General features: G+C 37.2%; 1 protein-coding gene across 6 annotated transcripts in view; it reads right to left on the bottom strand.

The window, feature by feature from the left end:
* Nucleotides 1–499: 499 nt before the first annotated feature.
* The window catches only part of LOC145241494 (protein SCAI-like), a 404,381-nt gene continuing 389,208 nt past the window's right edge, over nucleotides 500–15,672 (bottom strand). For all 6 annotated transcript variants that reach the window (XM_080104505.1, XM_080104506.1, XM_080104507.1 and 3 more), the window contains 2 exons: nucleotides 4,694–4,794; nucleotides 500–3,164 (listed from right to left, as the gene is read on the bottom strand). In XM_080104505.1, coding sequence (XP_079960631.1) covers nucleotides 3,012–3,164; nucleotides 4,694–4,794 — 254 coding nt within the window. In that variant the 3' untranslated portion in view covers nucleotides 500–3,011. The remainder of the gene's footprint in view (nucleotides 3,165–4,693; nucleotides 4,795–15,672) is intronic.

Raw genomic sequence — 15,672 nt, 5'->3', positions numbered from 1 at the left:
TCTTACTCTAAAATCTTCAATATTATTTTTCTTTTTACCATCAACTTACATATACAAACTCATTCTTTGTGTGATTAGCAAAATTGCTTAAGGAAACACGTGTTTTTCAGCTAAGATAATAAAATAAATAATAACTTAAATTGAAATAAATTAAATATTTGAACTTTTCTTACTAATCTCATTTCCAACTCAAACAGTGGTTCACCAATACTACATGCTTTACGCAACTTTGATGAGGAATTTTTTGCTTTGACAAATCAATATTTTGACACCAATGGAGATGTCATCAATTGAAGATAAAAAATTAACTAATAACAAAAATTATTACAAGTACGAAAACAAAAGACAAAATTAACTTAATATATAGACTTAATATAAGTATGAAAAGTGTAAAAAAAACAAAAAACAAATACATGCCCTTCTTTAACCAAATGATTATATGAATAAAAAAAACAAAAAAAAAACGGTAACAGTGCATGTTAAAAGTCAAAACACAACATATTGTCTTTTTATTTATTTCTCCTTGTTTTCTGTTGCCTCTACATTCCAAAATCTAAAATCTATATTTTATTTCCACAAAATTCTTATTGAAATTCATATTGCTAACATAATCAAATTTAATTTCAAAACATTTTTTTATATCTAACATATAAAATATTCTTGCGGGATTTTTTAAATTAAACTTAAATAACATTTAAGCTGTCAAATCAAAATTTGCTTTTCCATTTCATTTGCTTGTTGCTATACCTTGTTATTGGCAATATAACATTCTTAGCCACAATTTATTTAAAAAAAATAATTAGTCTAAGACATCTGCTGGATACAAAACATTTTTATATAATCACCTAAAAATAAATATCAATATTTTAATATTGAAATTATCAGTCCCAAGAATGTTGTTTGGACATGTACAAGTAGTTTAATAGAAATCTAACATATAAAGTCATTTTGTGAGATTTTAAAAGTTAGATTTAAATAGCATTTAAGCTGATATATCAGACTTTGATTCAATTTTCATGTTTTATTGCAGACTTATAATTTTTTGGCACTAAACTTAACAAATTATATAATTGCACCAGGACAAGTGGTCATATTGAAACATTCTTCAATTAAAACCAAAAAGTCACAATCATCAAGGTAAACACTAATATAGAATATAAAGAGTTGTCTCTCTTACAACTAAAATGTCATTTCTTTTTCTGTATAAGTTTTAAAAAGTGCAAAACTGCAAACAAATATAAATTAAAAACTAAAATGATTTCATTAAATCCTAGATGATACCAAATAGATACAGCTAGTTTACAATACATAATGCATTTTATATTTGTGTCACTGTTCAAACTATGTAGAATGAAATGAAGAAAATACCATAGTCTCTATATTAATAAAATTGTGTGAGTGTGTTTCTCAGCTCTATCTGACTTACAGATTTTTTTTTGCTATTAATTGATTATTTATTATTAACAAAAATGTAATAGTATAAAATAAAATGCAATTTTTAAAATCCGATTTAGACAAATTAGATCCACTAGAATGCATTTTTGCTTCTTTGTAAACAAGTCAGCCATTTTATTTTTATTTATTAAAAGATAGATTATTTTGTGACCCTTTGAAATTTAAAAGAAATTAGGAATTAGGAAACTGTCAAATAGAAAATCATTTAAACTGGCTTATAATTCTAAGTAAATCTTCATGATTGAAAAGATTAAAAATTTTGGAAGTTTTTTTATATCAAATAATTTTATAAATAGAGATTTGAATTATATTAAAAATAATTATAGTTTTATAATAATTTGTTTCAATTAATAATTTAATGACCAAATGATATCATAATGACTGAATTTACTTTTCAAAATCAAATTAAAAAAAATAATTTGGTAAAAAATATGGCATAGAAAAAAAACTGAAACAAAATGAAAGTTAAATTGACTCCCAGTCAATGTTGTGTAGATTCAACTACTATTTTATAATTAACAGTTAGCCATTTTCTTTTTCAAACTTTACTTTGTATTTTTAAGCAAAAGAATTTTTAATGTGTTATCGATACTAATTATTCTTTAATTTAATGTCTTATTTCAATGCTAATAAGATTGAAATTCTTTATTACAACACACAAAATAAAATTCTTATGTAAAAAAGAAATTAAGTCCAAATTAAATAAACGCAAAACTTATATAAAATTAAACAAGGCTAAAAATGATAGAATACATTTGTTTTATCATTAGAGAAAATTTCAAAATATAAATTAAAGATATCAACTATTTTGTTAGTTTAGAAATTAATTAAGTTATGAGGACATCCTCATAACTTAATTAATTTCTAAACTTACATTATTAATTAATTGTTATTTTAAAAACATTATTTAAAATTTAAATATTAATTTTTCAAAAATTCACCAGGATGCACTTCTGGTAAACAAAACCTTTATCTGTCATTCATACACAGTAAAGACAACTGTTAAAAGTAAAAATATGAATAGCAAATGTTGTTTTTGTAAGCGGCAGTTTAGCAATGACGTTTGTTAGTACAACTAATGCTGCCACAGTTGAACATGTTTCCTATCTTTGTATCTGATTTTCATAATGACCGTGGCTATTCTAATAGCTGCAACATTATGAGTAGTGGTCGGTTGGATAGCAGTTTTGGTTTACATTAAGAGACATACAACATACATTTTGTTTCCCACTATATACAGGAAAGAAAAACACACAACTGAGAGGAAAGAATTAAATGATATCAAGATCAAAAGGGAAGATTTAAAGCAAGAATAAATAAAATAGCAAGAGATTTGAATGAAGATTCAAACGTAAAGAGAAAGGACATCATGTACATGTAACAGTAGTAGTTGCAATGTTAATACTACTACCAACCACTACTATTCATAGTAGTAGTAGTAAGTGTTGTAATGTAGTAGTAGTAGTAGTAGTAGTAGTCTTGGTGTGTGCTAAGAAGTTGGTAGTCAGCTGTAGTATATCACATACTGCAGTGGTATTGGTTACAGAATGTTGTGTCTAGTTAGAAGTGTCTCCGTCTCCGGGTTCTGCAAACAGTCCTCGAACATCTAAAGTGTTTGCTAAATCCAACATGTTCTTGTAAAGTAACGGATGTTCAAGTATCTCGTCTGTTGGTAAAGATGGATGAGATGTTGGAAAATAACTGGGACCCTGAAAAAAAAAATGTAATGAATTATAAGTAATTTTTGGAAAGGTTAAAATAGACAAAATTTAAGTTAAAATTATCATATATATATATATATATATATATATATATATATATAGAACAAAAGTTTCATAGTTTTAATAAATTTTAAGCTTTCAGTTAATTGGATAATGTTTTTGTTGAGATGTTTAATTCATACTTCAGTCTGCTTCCTTATCTCTCTTTCTCCTTTTTTGAACAAACATGGCAATTAGTTGGACTTCTGTTGGTTAACCAATCAAAATGTTTGAAATATGAATACAAGTGAATCAGCAAAAAATGTTTCTGGCTCTTTATGAGGAGTGGTGGTTATATATTTTCTCAGAGAGAAATGCTTCTTCTATCACCTCTATATCACTTATAAAAAAATGTTGATAGGATTAAATATTAAAATGGATTGTAAATACTGTTATGTCACTCTTAAAAAATAGTAAAAAAGAAATATCCCTGAGATTCAATATATACACTTCGAGTGAATTTTAGCCTTGATAAATGGTAACTTATTTGCAAAAAAAAATTCTGTTGATCCAACAGTACATTGGAATTAAGGGTGTTGTATTCAATTTGATAATTTCCTTTTATGTACTTTCATTTCAGAATGCCAGTTGACACACCAGTTCTCATTAGATCACTGATGTTAAACAATGTGGAGTCTAGCCAGTACCAGATGAGCTTGGGACTGCATGTAAATTTAATATTTCCTGTAAACTTCTTCTTTTAGCGGAAGTCGGTATAGCCCTCCCAGGATAATACCACACCAAGTATTACTAGTTTATTGTTTATCGATTACAGAACGGTTTGAAGTATTTAATGTGACAAAAGTACAACAAATAGTTGTTTCTGAGTTTTATTGGTGGGTTTGAAAGCTGTAGAACATGGATGACTTGAAATCTCGTGCATCATCAAGACTAACATTCCCAAACTGTTTTTGGTGAGTTTTCAGCAAAGGCTATATGATACCATCCTATATCTTCAAAAAGGGACTCAAACTCAATTTAAATGGCTATATAAGATATTGTCAAATGATGGGAGGAAGGCTATGTGTGGCAGCAGGAAAAACCCAAAAGTGGTTGTCTAAGAACTTCTACAACCTCATTCCCATCCTCACCTGATTGCAACGTCTAGGGTGTATATCACCTACAACATCAAGGATTAACTGATTACATAGATTACATTAATGTTCAGACATCTATTGAAGGACACTATGAAGACAACATTGTGTGCGTTTAAATCCCAATTGGAGCCACGGTAAAGACTCATGGTGGTTTCTTTAAGTGAGCTGTATTTGGCAACTCTAAGCCATGCACTTTTAATTTAGAGAATTCAACAATTATTGGCCAAGATATGCCTTTTTTATTTTCTAAAAAATGTCAAATATATATATAATTACAGAAATATATATATAATTACAGATTTCTTGAGATGGCAATATGTCAGGGCACATGAAAAATATAAATCAGCTTTAAATCTGGGAAAAGGTAAATATATCACTTACCTTGAAACCACGATGAAGTATTAAGACTATATAGCAGAAGACAAAGCGGAGCAGCAGAAGGCGAAGGAAATCATCACCAAAAAACTGCATAAAAGAGTGATCTGCAAAAGAAGGAGTTTCAGGTGATTAACATGAAAATTTCATTTTTGAAAAGCAATAAAATAATAAGAATATTCTACTTATTTAATTTTAATTGTTCTTAAATAGAAACAAAATAGATAAACAAAAAAAAATAAAATAAGTAAATATACAAGTAGACCCAAATTAAATGCCACTTATGAAATTGTTAATAAAATCTACAGTCCTTTCTGCAATCTGACCAAATTTCGTACACTTATTTAGCTTCAATCTAGGTCTCATATTTCACTCATGAATGTCAAAAAAAGTGTTTTATTGTTGTTCAATGATAAATGTGGATACAAAATCGTCAACTATAATTCAACACGATTCAATTCTAATTACACTGTTCTCATTTGGGCTGTGATGGCCATCTTCAGTTCATAGTCTGGGGAATGTTTTCATATTATGTTTAAGATTACCCTGAGGATTAAGCCATTCAGAATCACAATTCCTACTTATGAGAAAATCATTAAAGTGTCTATGTAACAAGTTGGTGACAAATTAGTTCATAGACTAAAATTTAATTGCACTAAATATGGTTGGACTTCAAATAAGACTGTGAATTTAATTAACAATTCATGAGTTTCTTTGAGGTCTACCTGTATGTAAATTAATAATTGTTAGTGTAATTAATCAAATTCCAATATGTTTTTTTTTTGTGGGGAGGAGGGGTTGTAGTAAGTAAATCCCCAACTATATGGTGAGATTGGCTGTATGGCCCATTTTTAAGGATGCCACACCTACCATCATTTTTAGCTCTGCCATTTCAGCCTCAATAGAACTTTGGACCGTAATTTCTTGTTATTGTAAAAAAAAAGTCACACAAGCATTCAAATTCACTAAAAACGAGGTCCGCTATGCATCACGAGTGACTCTCATCCAAAAGTTTAAAAGTGTTTTATCAGTATCCTTTTTAAGTAAATCTAATGTATAAAAAAAAACTCACACCTAAATAACATGTAAGCTAACAAATCAAACTTTGATTCTGATGAGTCAATTTTGATTTGTAATTATTGTACCATGTTATGAGTTATGAATGGATGTACTTAAGAAAAAAAAATTAATTTGCCAATTTGATATCATAGAGACATTTTTAAATCTCCATCTCTACTTTGAGTGTGTGTATATATGTCAGTTCATTCCCTACAGACTCGGAAACAGCTGGGCTGATTTTTAAAAAATTTCACACAAAGTGTTATGTAGGTTTTTTTATCAGAATGCGCCTGGTAAGTGTTAAAAATCGATAATCGAAAAAATACAATTAAATAAGGAAGTCTGATTTTGACCAAAGTTAACACTACAAGTGAATTTGAAAAGTTTTTTCACAGCACAAGCAGTAAGGTCCAGCCTATGAAATTAAATGTAAATTCTTTTATAAGACAGGTGTGCTTTTGAAATGAATGCTTCTTTTTAGAGCACAATTAAACTATGATACTTGACTTTTGTACGTTTAAGTGTGTGGTGAAATCAGAAGAACTCTCCCATCAACATCCGTTGATTATCTCCCTTTTCCTACTTCCTGTACAGCCCACTTGAGCAGTTACTCCACTCTTTGCCTTATTCTGTTCTCGTTGGTCTCTCCTTTCATCACAATTTATTGAACTATATCCTCTCCTCACTATGGAGAAATATTTAAAACCAGAACGGCTACATCTAGATCCCAGCCAACCCGACGCCGCAGATATCTGGACACATTGGAAAAAATCGTTTGCCATCTTTCTCGACGCTGCCGGTGAAAGTCAACAAACTCCTCTGACTGACAGGCTTAAATTCAGCCTCCTTGTTAATCTCGTCTCTCCAACTATCTTCAAGAATATTTCTGACGTGGACTGTTTTAATTCCGCGATGGACATACTGGACACCATTTTTATTCAGCCTAAAAATAGCATCTTTTGTAGGCATCTTTTGGCCACTCGCCGTCAACAAACGGACGAAAGCATCGACCAATATTTACAGTCGTTAAAAACCCTTGCCAAGGATTGTGAATTTCGTGCCGTCTCAGAGACGCAAGCGAGAGATGAATACGTCCGAGACGCATTTATAAATGGAATGTCATCGAACTATATTCGACAAAGACTTTTAGAGAATGGGTCGCTGGACTTAAAAGCCGCTTACAACCAGGCACTCGTTATGGAAACGGCTCAGAAACAATTAGCGTCCTATTCTCGAACGAATGCCGTAAGCGCGTCTACCCGAGCCGAAGAAACAAACATCACCGCAACCGCACCCTCCACACCCGAACGGATAGTAGCCGCTGTCGCATGCTGTTACTTCTGTGGAAGAGGGAAGCACAACAGATCTGAGTGTTCCGCGCGAAACGCCTTCTGTAAGAACTGTAATAAAAAAGGGCATTTCGCACGTGTTTGCAAATCGTCCGCCGTTGTCGTCGCCGCCGCTGCTACCAACCCCGGTAAGTCTATTATCGCTTCTCTCTCTACTCATAATTTTTCGGAAAGCCTGTCTCGTTCGACATTATGTGGGGGAATAAGGGGTAAAACGGTAAAAATACTCATAGACACTGGTAGCACTGAAAACTTTATACACCCGGACCAAGTTAAGAAGCTGGGGCTCGCTATCTCGCCAAGTACTGAACGAATCTTCATGGCTAGCAGTTCCCATTCATCCAGTACCTTAGGACATTGTATAGCATCCCTCCGTTTGAAAGATAGAGAATACCACAAGGTGAGGCTTTCTGTTATGCCAGACTTGTGCTGCGATGTCATTCTCGGGCATGATTTTCTATGTCGACTTTCTTCAATAGAAATACCTTTTGGGGGATCACTTACTCCCCTTACTGTGTGTGGACTTACTGCTATGAACAACATTGGCTATCCCTCCCTTTTTGCGAATCTAACTTCAGACTGCCGTCCGGTAGCTATAAAATCCAGAAGACATAGCCTACCTGACTCGAAATTCATTCAGTCAGAAGTAAAACGTATGCTGAAAGAAGGCATTATAGAACCCTCGCAATCCCCTTGGCGAGCCCAATCACTAGTAATATCGCCTGAAAATCACAAGAAAAGACTTGTCGTCGACTATTCACAGACAATAAACCGCTTTACGTTATTGGATGCTTACCCCCTTCCGCGGATAGAGGACATGGTGAACGAGATTGCCAGCTACCAAGTATTTAGCACATTAGACCTGACAAGTGCTTATCATCAAGTCGCGATAAAACCCGAAGAGCGGAAATATACAGCCTTTGAAGCTGCTGGGTCCCTGTATCAGTTTCGTCGAATCCCTTTCGGAGTGACCAATGGTGTGGCGAGTTTCCAGCGAGTGATGGATGACATGATAAAGCGTGAAAACCTTCTAGGTACCTACGCTTATATTGATAATGTCACTATATGTGGACGAAACCAGGCGGACCATGACAACAATTTGAAAAGATTCCTGGATAGTGTGGCAAAGTATGGCTTAACTTTGAATGCAAGTAAATGCTACTATTCACTCGGCTCCGTGAATTTGCTTGGGTATAGCATAAGTAAAGGGTCAGTAAAACCCGACCCTGACAGACTTAAAGGATTGATGGACCTACCAGTACCAAAAAACCTCTCTTCCCTCCGTCGAGCGATGGGAATGTTCTCCCACTATTCAAGGTGGATACCCAATTTTTCTGAGAAATTACATCCCCTGACTAGAGTAACTAGTTTTCCCCTCTCTGAGAGACAGTCGGATGCTTTCTTCCACCTAAAAAAAGAAATTGCCAAATCCTCGCTGACTAGTATAGACTCGGACTCCCCCCTTGAAATTGAAACGGATGCTTCCGAACATGCTATTGCTGCTTCACTAACCCAAAACGGTCGGCCCGCGGCTTTCTTTTCAAGAACCCTAACGCCTACAGAACAAAAGCATTCTGCTGTAGAAAAAGAAGCCTATGCCATTGTAGAAGCGATCAGAAAATGGCGACACTTGCTACTCGGGAAGCATTTCAAGCTCATCACCGACCAAAAATCTGTCTCCTTCATGCTAAACCCTAAAGGTAAAAGCAAAATAAAAAATGAGAAAATTACTAGGTGGAAATTAGAGCTTGCCTGCTTCAGCTACGATATAGTGTATCGCCCCGGAAAACAAAACGCGGCCGCCGATGCACTGTCTCGAATTTGTTCATCCGCAAAAATGAATAACAAATTGTTCGATCTACACAGGAGCTTATGTCACCCTGGAGTGACTCGAATGCTGCATTTCATTCGAAGTAAGAACTTGCCCTACTCGGTGGAAGACATAAGGGCTATGACTAGGTCTTGCCAGGTGTGTTCCGAGATAAAACCAAGATTTATTAAAGTGTCCTCCCAACCCCTCATAAAGGCGAGTAAACCGTTCGAGAGACTAAGTATGGATTTCAAAGGACCTCTACCTTCCAACTCTCGCAACAGGTACATACTGACCATTGTGGATGAATATTCTCGTTTCCCGTTCGCCTACCCTTGCACAGACGTCTCAGCAGCTACGGTAAAGAAGCATTTGACCAACCTATTCTCCGTTTTTGGAAATCCATCTTTTGTGCACTCTGACCGGGGCACGGCCTTCATGTCGGATGAACTAAAGGAATTCCTAAATTCCCGGCGAATTGCCACGAGCAGAACTACCGCCTTCAATCCTCAAGGTAATGGTCAAGTGGAAAGATACAATGGAATTATCTGGCAAACAGTGAACTTAGCTCTGCGGTCAAATAATCTTCATGTTAGTAGTTGGGAAAAAGTTCTAGACGTGGCCCTCCATTGTATACGTTCGTTGCTCTCCACTGCTACTAATTGTACCCCTCACGAACGCATGTTTACCTTCCCCAGAAAATCGTCTACAGGTGAATCTATACCGACATGGATGACAAAATCTAAATCTGCTCTCCTGAAGCGACACGTGCTCGGTAGTAAATATGAGCCCTCGGTGGAAACAGTTGAGATCCTGGATGTGAATCCGAACTATGCCCACGTACGGCTTAATAATGGAAGAGAAACTACTGTATCTCTTCGTCATATTGCTCCCTTAGCAGAAGCAGCAATTCATTCCCAGCCACTTCTGGAATCAGATTCCACCCTTTCTGACCCACCATGTGCTCTGCCAAATGACCAACCCAACATACTCCCTTCGACACTCGAGGAACCTGAACACCTTCTTATGGTAAACCCTACTGACACCGCTAACTCTATCGTGGAGAATCTCGCTCCTCCTTGTCCTCAATCAACCTTCCAAGACGATAATTCGAGGCCCTCTCCGATCCTATATGATGCAACCAATCCGCGACACTCCTCTAGAGTTCGTCGGAAACCTCGGTACCTAGAGGAAAATTACCAACATTGAACTCTTATATCTTTTCTCTTTGTTTCCTATTTCAGCCGAAATAGACTACTGCAGCGACCTGGTCCCTAAGAAGCTGACTGACCTGGACTTTCCCTGAGCGGCGGAAAATGTGGTGAAATCAGAAGAACTCTCCCATCAACATCCGTTGATTATCTCCCTTTTCCTACTTCCTGTACAGCCCACTTGAGCAGTTACTCCACTCTTTGCCTTATTCTGTTCTCGTTGGTCTCTCTTTTCATCACAAAGTGATTATGTAAAAATAATTTCATAAACTCAACAGTTGATTCTTTGATAAGGCAGGTAGCATGTTCATAATGAATGTTTCTGTTTAGAGCACAATTGAACCATGATATTTGACTTATGCATTTCAAACTAAGTGAAGCTATTACTTACAGATGATTCTATACAATTAACAGTTGATTCTCTGCTGTGCAATGTAGACTACAATGTCTGATGGACATATGAAACTTGTGGAGGGGCATAACTATCAATCGATTTGATTAAAAAATGGGCGATTTCATTGATTTCAATGACAATAAAAGTATGAGTAGGTGGAACATTTGCTGATTCTTATTCAATCGCAAACGTCAAGAAACTCTGCTAGGAAATAAAAATAAAAATTAAGGGAAAAAAAATCATATTCTTTTAGTTAGCGTTCCTTATTTACTTTTTTAATTTAGATGAGTTGAATGCAAGCTCAGATAGAACTAGTTTCAAATAAAATAAGTAAAAATAAATTGTTATAATTAGGAAATAAAAAATAAAATAAGATTTTGTTAAATGAATCTAATAATATGAATCCGAAAAATCTGATGAGTCGCACAACGATGTTCAATACACACAGGATGCATCAACAAATCTGACGAGTCGCACAATAAAGTTAACTACACACAGGATGCATCAACAAATCTGACGAGTCGCACAATAAAGTTAACTACACACAGGATGCATCAACAAATCTGACGAGTCGCACAATAAAGTTAACTACACACAGGATGCATCAACAAATCAGACGAGTCGCACAATAAAGTTAACTACACACAGGATGCATCAACAAATCTGACGAGTCGCACAATAAAGTTAACTACACACAGGATGCATCAACAAATCTGACGAGTCGCACAATAAAGTTAACTACACACAGGATGCATCAACAAATCAGACGAGTCGCACAATAAAGTTAACTACACACAGGATGCATCAACAAATCTGACGAGTCGCACAATAAAGTTAACTACACACAGGATGCATCAACAAATCTGACGAGTCGCACAATAAAGTTAACTACACACAGGATGCATCAACAAATCAGACGAGTCGCACAATAAAGTTAACTACACACAGGATGCATCAACAAATCTGACGAGTCGCACAATAAAGTTAACTACACACAGGATGCATCAACAAATCAGACGAGTCGCACAATAAAGTTAACTACACACAGGATGCATCAACAAATCTGACGAGTCGCACAATAAAGTTAACTACACACAGGATGCATCAACAAATCAGACGAGTCGCACAATAAAGTTAACTACACACAGGATGCATCAACAAATCTGACGAGTCGCACAATAAAGTTAACTACACACAGGATGCATCAACAAATCTGACGAGTCGCACAATAAAGTTAACTACACACAGGATGCATCAACAAATCAGACGAGTCGCACAATAAAGTTAACTACACACAGGATGCATCAACAAATCTGACGAGTCGCACAATAAAGTTAACTACACACAGGATGCATCAACAAATCTGACGAGTCGCATAACGAGGTTAACTACACACAGGATGCATCAACAAATCTGACGAGTCGCACAATAAAGTTAACTACACACAGGATGCATCAACAAATCTGACGAGTCGCACAATAAAGTTAACTACACACAGGATGCATCAACAAATCTGACGAGTCGCATAACGAGGTTAACTACACACAGGATGCATCAACAAATCTGACGAGTCGCACAATAAAGTTAACTACACACAGGATGCATCAACAAATCTGACGAGTCGCATAACGAGGTTAACTACACACAGGATGCATCAACAAATCTGACGAGTCGCACAATAAAGTTAACTACACACAGGATGCATCAACAAATCTGACGAGTCGCACAATAAAGTTAACTACACACAGGATGCATCAACAAATCTGACGAGTCGCACAATAAAGTTAACTACACACAGGATGCATCAACAAATCTGACGAGTCGCATAACGAGGTTAACTACACACAGGATGCATCAACAAATCTGACGAGTCGCACAATAAAGTTAACTACACACAGGATGCATCAACAAATCTGACGAGTCGCATAACGAGGTTAACTACACACAGGATGCATCAACAAATCTGACGAGTCGCACAATAAAGTTAACTACACACAGGATGCATCAACAAATCTGACGAGTCGCATAACGAGGTTAACTACACACAGGATGCATCAACAAATCTGACGAGTCGCATAACGAGGTTAACTACACACAGGATGCATCAACAAATCTGACGAGTCGCACAATAAAGTTAACTACACACAGGATGCATCAACAAATCTGACGAGTCGCACAATAAAGTTAACTACACACAGGATGCATCAACAAATCTGACGAGTCGCACAATAAAGTTAACTACACACAGGATGCATCAACAAATCTGACGAGTCGCATAACGAGGTTAACTACACACAGGATGCATCAACAAATCTGACGAGTCGCACAATAAAGTTAACTACACACAGGATGCATCAACAAATCTGACGAGTCGCACAATAAAGTTAACTACACACAGGATGCATCAACAAATCTGACGAGTCGCATAACGAGGTTAACTACACACAGGATGCATCAACAAATCTGACGAGTCGAATAACGAGGTTAACTACACACAGGATGCATCAACAAATCTGACGAGTCACACAACAAAGTTAACTACACACAGGATGCATCAACAAATCTGACGAGTCGCACAATAAGGTTAACTACACACAGGATGCATCAACAAATCTGACGAGTCGCACAATAAAGTTAACTACACACAGGATGCATCAACAAATCTGACGAGTCGCACAATAAAGTTAACTACACACAGGATGCATCAACAAATCTGACGAGTCGCACAATAAAGTTAACTACACACAGGATGCATCAACAAATCTGACGAGTCGCACAACAAAGTTAACTACACACAGGATGCATCAACAAATCTGACGAGTCGCACAATAAAGTTAACTACACACAGGATGCATCAACAAATCTGACGAGTCGCACAACAAAGCTAACTACACACAGGATGCATCAACAAATCTGACGAGCGCACAACAAAGTTAACTACACACAGGATGCATCAACAAATCTGACGAGTCGCACAACAAAGTTAACTACACACAGGATGCATCAACAAATCTGACGAGTCGCACAATAAAGTTAACTACACACAGGATGCATCAACAAATCTGACGCGTCGCACAATAAAGTTAACTACACACAGGATGCATCAACAAATCTGACGAGTCGCACAATAAAGTTAACTACACACAGGATGCATCAACAAATCTGACGAGTCGCACAATAAAGTTAACTACACACAGGATGCATCAACAAATCTGACGAGTCGCACAACAAAGTTAACTACACACAGGATGCATCAACAAATCTGACGAGTCGCACAATAAAGTTAACTACACACAGGATGCATCAACAAATCTGACGAGTCGCACAATAAAGTTAACTACACACAGGATGCATCAACAAATCTGACGAGTCGCACAATAAAGTTAACTACACACAGGTTGCATCAAGAAATCTGACGAGTCGCACAACGAGGTTAACTACACGCAGGTTGTATCAAAACATCCGACGAGTTGCACAATGATCTTCTTTATACACAGAATGAATGTTTCTGTATTTTTCCTGCACTCACAATGGCACAGAGGTGGCAATCACATCCATGGGTGATCTGCGAAGTGGAGTATGATGCACGCTTCATCTTCGCTTGCGCTTTCATCCGCAATCAGTGGGTTGAAAAAACTGCGTCTGCTGGGAGGGTACTGATGTCTGAGTCACTTTCGGATAAGGCTTGTGCAAACCAGAGTGATGCTTCACTGATGAATGCGGTGCCATTGTTGGTTAGTATCTTTGTTCGGGGCCCTTGTTCAAGGAAAACACTGTTTAACTGATGGATGATGACAACTGTATCTTGCCAGTGCAGTTGTTGCCATATCGCAAACTTGGGTTGGCCGCAGTCAATGAGAGTGAGGAAATCCTCACCATGGTTGTGGTGGGTAATATCTATCACCAGCTGGCTGCAGTGTCCCTCACCTCCAGCTTCCCTTTCTCCTAGCGAACGGGTGCTGGGTCGATGGATTGGCAAGCCACACAGTTTTTGACCTCTTTTCTGACGCCTGCCTTTTGCACTCCTGAATCAACTTAGCAAAATATAAGGTCTGTTTGATCCCAGGGTGCTCCCTTTGCTGGTGGACTTCTTTGATTTGATTAACTCAAATGGGGCTCACGGATGCAGCGCAGTAAGTTGTATGGGTTCAATGGCTCTCTTAGTAGCATCATCTTTCGGGTACCCTTGTCAAACAATCTGCTTTGTTCAAGCTGGATTTGACCAGGGACACCTCCATTGAGTGCGTATTTTCATACCAGCCTCATGATTGTGTCAAGCTGCCGTTAAATGAGCATCTCGCTCATGGCCTTGATTTGCACCCTGACCATCCCAGTGAGAGTATCTGAAATCCACTTGTGGGCAGAATTGGTGAACAGTCGCAGTGTAGTTGATTTCCATAGGATTGCTAATTTTATCCCCTTGATGATGGCATCGAGCTCTGCCAGGTTTACATGCTGGGAGTCCTTTTCTGGTCGTAGTCAGAAAGCATCCTCCACCACAGCCCCATCCCCATCACTAGTGACACACCAGTGGTAAGAGAGCTCGCATCAACCCACACACTGAGGTCTCAGCCATCAATGCACCATCTGCCCCGCGCTGGGTCTTCCTCGCGCTCCCTGTCCAAGCATTGTGTTGAGAGGAGCATCATGAACTTCATCATCCCACCCAGCAGTAACATCGGACGTCCTCTGCTTGATGAACGCCACTGCAACACAAAGCCAGCCGTCCACCAGGAGGTGTCAAACTAACTTTCCCCGCAGAGAAAATATGATTCGCTGCATAGCAATGTGGGGCATGTCCAAGACCTTGTTCTGTCGTTTCCAACATAGGACATCATTCTCTTTCCAAACCTGCAGACCGAGCCTTTCCCGTTCCTTGTTAAGGAGACCAAAGTTGCAGAGATGCTCCTTCCTGCGTGGCGCAGCCATAATTTCCTCATCCACATATACATCATCAATATATGCGGATGTTGCCTGCTGTACGCACTCATTCTTAGCAAGAACAGCATCAACAATCATCTGCATAATCAATGGCACCACATTAAGTACAAACCCTATGCGGATTAGGCAATACTTTTTCTCCTTAATAAGTACAGTTTGGCCACAGTGATTGGTGCATGCGCACTTGAAGATAGGCCTTGCGAAGATCTAACAGATACATT

Source organism: Euprymna scolopes, chromosome 20, assembly GCF_053919585.1.
Source record: "Euprymna scolopes isolate OS-2025 chromosome 20, ASM5391958v1, whole genome shotgun sequence".
Taxonomy (NCBI): domain Eukaryota; kingdom Metazoa; phylum Mollusca; class Cephalopoda; order Sepiida; family Sepiolidae; genus Euprymna; species Euprymna scolopes.
The sequence above is the reverse complement of the archived record's forward strand: the minus strand, read 5'-3'. Positions and strand labels throughout refer to the sequence as shown.